The following is an 8616-nucleotide window of genomic DNA, read 5'->3' on the forward strand; positions in this document are numbered from 1 at the left end:
ATTTTTATCTGTATCGAAACTTGAATAAGGATTGGTACAAAATAAAAAAAATTCTTTAAAATATCAGTTGACAATTTCCTTTCGTTGTACTTTCCTTGCTACAATAATTATTTACATGAACTCAAACCTAACTTGATACATCCTATACTTTTATTATTCTTGGAATTTAAAACACATTATTCAGGTCTAAGTTTCCTCCTAATTTAATTTTTATTAAAGATAAATATAAGAGAGAGAACAAATACATTCCTGTCGTCTGCTGAGGTCGCAGATTTAGATTTTTACTGTCAATCCGACTCAAAGATATAAAGAAAATCAGAACTACCTTTTGTCTTTGCGGTTGCTTTGTTTCTTGGACTACTTTTTTTTTGGCAGTTTTTAAGGTTTTCTGTACATCTACAGCCCCTCTGAATTGGGTTAAGAGGGTTAAAAATGTTTATGAAAATTCAGATAGCATTAGATAAGTGTCTTTTGGGGTCTCATTATTTTTCCCCAGCCTCGCCATTTTTTAAGAATCGTTAATGAAATACTTAAATAAATTTTCATTAAAAAAAATAGAGAGAGATAGAGTGAGAGAGAAGGAGAGAAGAGAGAAATGCAACCATTTAACGGAGTTCTGTAGCTTACTTTTTTTTCTTTCTTACTCTTCGCATGCATGTGTTGGTGAAGAGTTATTATTAACACTTAGTATGATTACGGTGTGGTTTTCACCTTCTATCAAATGGAGTTAGATGGATGGATCTATTATGGATATAATAGATAAAATAGTAATGAATAAAAGTTTATAATTTCTTGTTCATTGCCGATTTCAAATGTCATGGTCCTAATTGTGGCCGACAACTAATTTTAATTTAAATCCCTTTAGCGCACTTGCTCAGCCTCCACTGACTCACTACCTGTGATGCGGCGAGAGGGATACGCTGGGATCTTTTGAGCTCTGCTCTACCCCTCACACGTGGGGAAGAGAGTGGGCTCAGGAATCCTCAGGTCGATTGTGTAAATATTGTATATTAGAGTGTAAATGTTACTAGGGACGATATTATTTTATTTATTTATTTTTCATACAGATAGTTTGATTATATTCATTTTGTTTATATATATTTTAAGAGTTTTTTTTTCAGTCATTTATTTATTTTATTCTATTTTAGTATGTATGAGATCATTCATCACTATTACCTATTGCCCACAACTGTGTGGCAGATTGTAATATCTATCAATAAATAAAAAAAAGTATTACTTTGGGACAACCCTAAAAAAAAAAAAAGTTAAATCCATGTATTTTGTGTTGTATTTTTTATTATGCCTTGAAAGACGGTCTTACATATGTTAAATTTATTCGTTGAAAATAATAGAACGGAAGAGAAATATTTTTAGTACTAACTTTATAAATCTACTAGTTTTATTTATAGTATCAGAAGGGAAGGAGAAATTGATTATTCAACAAATTTCCGTATGGGTTTCCCAGCCATGATTCTGGTTCTGGTCAGTTCTTTTCACTTCTTGTTTTTCCGGGTTTAAAAAACTTGTCTCTTTTTATTCCACTTAAACATTCAGTACTTTTTTCGAGTTTGAAGCTACCATTTCAAAACTAAGGTTGTATCATTCTATTTAACAGTTGTGCTGAAAACTAAATTAACTTTAAAAAAAATCAATAGAACATTTTTGTTTCTACTTTTATTGTACTAAATATTAGGAAAAAATAAAATATTTATTTGATCAATTGCGACACCTTTAATCCAAACTAATATTTAATCAAACCATAAATCAATATTTTTTTTAAATTCGCTTTTCCTGAAATTTTAATAATATTTAAGTACGTTTAAATAGATCTCAAAAAGAATAAAAAAGTTGATTGATTCATTGGTGCCATTCTCCATAGAAGAAGAGAAAATCGAAATTTTGTGTTGTATTTTTTTTTTATTGGGCATTTGTTGAATCGGAGGTAATAATTAAAAAAAGCAATGTAGGTTTGGTAGTTGTAACAAAATTTTCTTTATAATCAAGTAAAATTTGTCTTTTTTTAAAACATTTTACAGGCTTTTCAAAAAGTTAAATTACGCAAAGACTCGTTCTTCGTGATTTTTTACTTTCAACAAAACTTTACCGTATAATAAAAATAAAGTTGAGATCTGTTACGGAATAACCTGAGATCTTCCTTCGGTTTTAAAAAGAAATGAAGTGTTATGAAACTCTGTATCCTTATGATTAGAAAAAATAATTTCTAGTGACTAAAATGCACTTCTTTTTAAAAATAATGATCTAATTAAAATATTTAATGTATGTAGAATAAAGGAAAAGCTCCTTAAAATAAAAAAAAAATGTTTTTTATGAAAAGAAGTTTATGTATTATCTATGATAAAAGTTGACTATTCGTTATAAAAAAAACTTTCTAGTAATTTTCAATTCATTACCAGTAACATTAGGTATTTTTATTATGTTAAGTCAACATAGAATTTATTTATTTTTCTATAGATAAATTGACTTAAATACTAATGAATTAACCACTATGGTTCTCTTAGTAATTCCTAAGAATTTTTTTCTTTTTGGTTTTCTGTGACAATCAATTTGAATTTTAATATATAGATGTTTAATACTATTCAGATTTTTAAACATTTTAGAATTTAGCAAGTTTAAGATTATGTCATAAATATATAAATAATCATAGATAACATTATTTAAAAAATGTATTTTATATGTAAAATATAATTATTTGTTTATAAATAAATTGTACCTGCAAAGTCCGTGTTGTTTGACATAAATACCGTATTCAATGTGATTGTATTAGATTGAAATAAAAATTGTAAACTACCTTTCTTTATTTAATCTCTATTTTAAAAATGCAAATTAGAACCATTCCGCCCCAAATCTGTCAAAAAATAAAAAATTTAATTGTAGGTTATTGAAAATTATTTTAGTATATTTTTGCTCTGTGTATGAATATAGTTAAAAAAATATAAAGTTGCATTTTAAAAAAAAGCTATTCGTTAAACAAGAAAAACGTTGTTTTTAGCTCTTTTTTTAAACTTATTAAAGTATTTAAAATCGTAATACATCAACTGCTTGTCCTATGAAGATGAAACCTATACCATCTCTTCAGAATTAAAAGAGGTTTTATTGGATTTATTAATTAAGGCAAATAAAATAGAAAAACTGATTTGCAGTTAGTTTTCTTTTTCGATTTGATAAATATAAAATACATTATTCTTTTTTTAACGAGCAATTTCTCTCCAATTAATGTTTTTGAAAAATTTCCTTTCCCGTTCAGATTAACGAATACAATATGGCTTTTGTTCCCTCTGAGTCTATAATATGGAATTGTAACAGTATACATTTTTCAGGACTATATAAGCTGCAGACAGACTGACAGATGACTGCTGGGTGTAGTTGTTGTTTCTACCCGTAAGTATATTAGAGATAATCCTCCTAACACCATAACACTGTGGGAGAAATATATGGTGATGGGGCATTGTCTATATTTACTGATAACAAACTGTCTTGGAGTGCATGATCATCTTAATATCGGGATATTAGGTCTGAGTTTATTTTTATTTTTTTTTTGGTTATCTTTTATTATCTTATTGTAATATTTGTCAAAATGTTGTATTCTACGTAGAAGAAAAGTTGATAATCGTTTTGTACACTTCAAGAAACCCATAAATACGTATTTTCGTTGCAACAAAAAAATTAAACATTTTCTATCCAAATTTGTAAGTACCTTAAATTCTGTTTATTTGGAACAATAAACATCTATCAATGCTAATAGTAATAAACGATTGATAATTATTATTCTCAATAACATTTCATGAATGCTTACCTAAATAAATTGTTAATTATCAATCACAATAATTGAAGAAAAACATTCTTAGGAGCTTTCTAAGTATTAGTTGAAATTTTTGATGGTGGTTTTTAATTTTTAATTTCCAAATTCATTTTTATTTTATCACTCACACACAGTTCACTATCAGACTTGTTGAGTAGACTTGTCTGAGAAGAAAAAAAATGGTAATAAAAATTTGTTTTTCCAAAAAAATAGAAAAACTCTTTTTGTGAGCTGTGCGTAAACGTTATAAAACATGGATTAAATAAAAATAAAATTGACAGATATACATGTAGATTCAAAAGTTAGATGTCTGGTCTGAATAGGGCCGAAACGTCAAAAAAACAAATACACAAGAGTTTATTTAGAACTTACCTATGTAAGAGGAGTTTATTTTGAAATTTTACATTCTCCATTCGAAACCGCATACTGCATGTAAATTAGAGATAACATTGAAACTTTTTATTCCTGTTATATTAAGAATATTAAAAAATATAAAATAATTTGAGATATATTTAAACATCTGAAAATTCCTTACACTCTTCTGCAAGTAGAAAAACAGCAAATTTAGATCATTGTTCACTTTTTTTAAACAATTAAGTCATTTTATGTTGTACGTTTTAGTTAATTGCAACAACCTAAACGTTTTTCCTTGTTAAAAGTGTGACATACACCTCTCAGACTTTATTTAATCTCCTGACTGGGCCCGAGTTTATACAATGGAGGCACATCAAGTTCTTGGACTCGCTGAAGACTGTCATCAATCTGCTGTTGAGGACACTAGCACCCACTTGAGCTCCTATAAAAGTGTGCTCAAGAGTGAAAGTAAAAATGTGCTCATTTCTTTTTATGTCAATTTTTGAAGAAATGCCTCGTTTCTCGGGAAAAAACAAAATACGGCAAGAAAATTGAATATTTTTAGTTGCTAAATGCGAATTGGACCTTTTTAGTCAGCTAAAAATATTAAACTTAGAAAAAGCCATTTTCAAAATTAGTATCTAAGTCCTATCAGACTACTCCAATGGGAATACGACCTAACTGGTACAGACCCTATTATTGTACATTGATACACCGAGTTTAATCAAATTTTTATTCTCAAACTTATATTAATTTTATTATTCCAAACAAAACGTTTAAACCTAAGTTAATTGCAACAATTTAAACTTTTTTTAAAAGTGTGACATACACCTCTCAGACTTTATCTTCTTGTATGAATTTATGTGGGGAGATTCTTTACTTAAATATGTGTCTATGCAGATTTTTATTATTTTATTTCACGATATTTTCGATCTACCGACTGTGCCCGAGTTTATACTACGCAGGTACTTCAAGTTCTTTTGACTCGATGAAGACTGACATCAATCCGCTGTTGAGGACACTAACGCCCTCTTCAGCTCCTATACGGTGGCTACAGTGCAGGTTGCAGGACCAATAACAACCAGTGGAACAGAGACACATATTTAGGTTTAGTTTTTAGTTGTAGTGATAGTACATTAGCAAACCTCAAGTATGCAATAATTTTTAATTCGGTAAAGATTATATAGATGAAAATAATAGACCAAATTGTTATTCTGAGATTAGATAAGTGAAACTTCCATCAAGTCGATATTATCGAAAAAGTTTGTTGTGACATCCTAGGCATACACTCACCCTAAAGAAGAAATTTCTGTTTCGGTTATCTATGCTCAGGTGTATCTTTTTTATTTCCAAAACCTCTTTATTTTTTATTTAAATACAAAATACAATAATATATAATACATACATGATACATAACTCAGGTGTATCTGAACTCAAACGGTATATTTCTGTAGAGAACTGGAATTCGAAATATGTGGGATTGAGGTCCGTATAATACGACTAAAATATTCTAATTGATAATTAATAATTTTAATATGATTCTACTAAAAAAAAAAAGGCACAACAATAACAAAGTAGTTAATACTAGGTGTATTTATGTATATGATATATAGTAAGGGGATTGTAATCCCGAATAATAAAGGACTGGTAATATACAAGGATTAATTTCATCCATTGGTGGTCAGTAAAAGTTGGGATATGCTAAATTTTTTTTATCTGTCTGTATTCAAAAGAGACAGCAGTAAAAATCAATGTGGTTTTTATTCCTATAGAATATAGCGAGGTAGCTCATAGTTCTACTTAACTAATATCCTATCCAGTCCCATGCAGATTTGTATCTGTACAGCTGAAGTAAATATATATAGTTTATTGTTATGTGCTTCTGCGTTGAATAATGGAAAGAGAAACCTGATTTGGATTCAGAAGCAATAGCTCCTGCCCGTATTCCATCCGAATGGATTAGTAAAGAGTTGCAGGTCCTCGTAAATAGCCAGGGGATGGAAATCTCTCGAGTAAACTTTGACGGAGTTTTCGTATTTCTCCTTCTAGAAGGAAAACAGTTTTTCTTTTATAGTTTTCTTTTTTGATTTTGGCTCTCAAATTTTTCTTGCTTTAATAAAACATCTTTAATTAATGACGGAAATAAATATTAATTATTACTAAAATAAATGGCGGTTTTCTTTGAAATTACTAATAGATTGTTACAGGATATAGAGAATAGAAGATGAGATATGAGAAGGGATTGATATTAATAAACTAATTAGTACTTAATATATAGGTCAAATTAGATCCGAACCATCGTCTCTATTCTTTAGTATAGGTCAATTTTAGACGGATGTGAAATGTGCATGGGTGAAGTGGGTGGAATATATAATCAGGGGAAGTATTAAGATCGTGCGATATTTCGAATTCGAGTTCTCTACTTACGTTTCATTTTAGTTGTCCCTGAGTTTAGATAATCGAAACAGATATTACTTTTTTAGGTTTAGGGCGAGTGAAAGCCTAGGATGTTACAGGAAACATTGTCGATAACATCGACATAATAGAAGTGCCACTTTACATAATCTCGGGAAAAAATATTTTGACTAAAGATATTTATGTTTATTGTATATTATGTATTATTATGAATACATATGGTTTTGTTTGAAATAATAAAATTAATAGAATGGTGATAAGAAAAAATTGATTAAACTCGGTGTATCAATGTACAATAATAGGGTCTGTAATACCAGTTAGGTCGTATTTCCAATTGGAATAGTCTGGCAGGACTTAGGTACCAATTTTCAAAATGGCTTCCTCTAAGTTTAATATTTTTAACCGATTCCCATTTAGCAACTAAAAACATTCAGTGTCTTGTCATATTATGTTTGTCTCCAAGAAACGAACCATTTCTTCAAAAATTAACATCAAAAGAAAGAGCACATTTTCACTTTCATTCTTGAGCACACTTTTATAGGAATTTAAGAGGCCGTTTGTGTCCTTAACGAATTGATGTTAGTCTTCAGCGAGTCAAAGAACTTGATGTGCCTCCGTTGTATAAACTGGGGCACAGTCGGTCGATCGAAGATCAGGTGAAATAATAGAATAAAAATCTGCTTAGACACACATTTAATTAAAAAATCTCCACACATACATTCATATGAGAGGATAACGTCAGAGAGGGGCATGTCACACTTTTAACAAGGAAAAAATAAGTTGTTGTAATTAACGTAGGTTTAAACCTATAACATAAAATGACTTAATTGTAAAAAAAAAAAAAAAAGTGAACAATGATCTAAAAAGTGTTTTCCGTTTTTCTACTAGCAGAAGAATGTAAGGAATTTTTAGATGTTTAAAATAAATCAGAAATAAAATCTAGACAATTCTATTTCGCATTGGTATTTAGAACATATATTTAATTGGTCCCTCACAGAGATAAAGAAAGATGTTCCAACGCAAGTATCGCAATAATTTAAGTAAAACCATATTTGACTTCAAACCCCCATGTATTACAGACAGTATTAAAATACGTGGTATGAACTTACATATATTTGTGTGCAGGGCATTTCGCAACAGAGTTCAACAGGGCTATATACTTTTGGTGCCACATAAATTAGGTGCTTATCCTCTATAAGAGACGCATACAGAGAGAAGAGAGTTGGGATCAAGATGTCCACTAAAATTATCCAGAGAGCACGAGCCCTAAATATCCGGCCATAACTGTTGGAATGTTTCAGGAGGGACGAATATCTTTTAGTTCAACTTCTGAGGGCTTGGATCCAAAAATAAAAGGGAAAACTTCTGGTTTCGAGGTAGCACTGAATAAAGCATTTATGAGAACTTATTCCCTGTATTTCCTTAAAAGTATTTCATTCATTAATAAAATCGTTAAATATATATAAGTATGAAAATAAATGAGTATTTATACAGGGTTCCCATGAAATAAGATAACTTAGGGGTTAGTAGAAAATTTAACCTTGAACCATATAGTTCCTATGAACATGGGTCAGCAAATGAAGTTTTTGGTCCATGATTGGAAGACTCATTGTATAAAAAATATATACAATGGAGAATTAGATTTTGTGTAGTGTGAGACCAATAGCAACACTAGTACTTTCTTTTATAGAGAATGTTTTAATAAATAACAGTGTAATCTCGGTAATCCGAACTATGGTTCTCCTAACTCCCCACTAATCCGAACTGGAGTAAAAAAAAAATCATTTTTCTAGTTAACTCAGCAGGCAATAACATTTTTGTTTTCAAATAAAAATGAACCTGTGTAAAGGACATTTTTAACTTCCTGTTCTATAGGCTGGTTATTGTAATCATCATGAAAATCGGAAGTGGAAATTTGTTGTTTTGAAATCATATTTTTTTTTTATTTTATTTATTTGTTGATATTTACAACTGTATAAAAAAATACAACCAGTAAATTTGATCATAATGACATATGATATGATACA

At 29.4% G+C, this 8616-nt stretch overlaps 1 protein-coding gene across 4 annotated transcripts in view; it reads left to right on the plus strand.

The window, feature by feature from the left end:
* The window catches only part of LOC112210774 (uncharacterized), a 208844-nt gene that overhangs the window by 66892 nt on the left and 133336 nt on the right, over positions 1-8616 (plus strand). For 2 of the 4 annotated variants that reach the window (XM_067050742.1, XM_067050743.1), the window contains exon 3: positions 3339-3399. The exons of the other annotated variants lie outside the window; for them this stretch is intronic. In XM_067050742.1, coding sequence (XP_066906843.1) covers positions 3368-3399 — 32 coding nt within the window. In that variant the 5' untranslated portion in view covers positions 3339-3367. The remainder of the gene's footprint in view (positions 1-3338; positions 3400-8616) is intronic. 4 annotated transcript variants of the gene reach the window in all.

The sequence above is a fragment of the Halyomorpha halys genome, unplaced genomic scaffold (assembly GCF_000696795.3).
Source record: "Halyomorpha halys isolate HHAL.00 unplaced genomic scaffold, Hhal_1.1 Scaffold761.1, whole genome shotgun sequence".
Taxonomy (NCBI): Eukaryota; Metazoa; Arthropoda; class Insecta; order Hemiptera; family Pentatomidae; genus Halyomorpha; species Halyomorpha halys.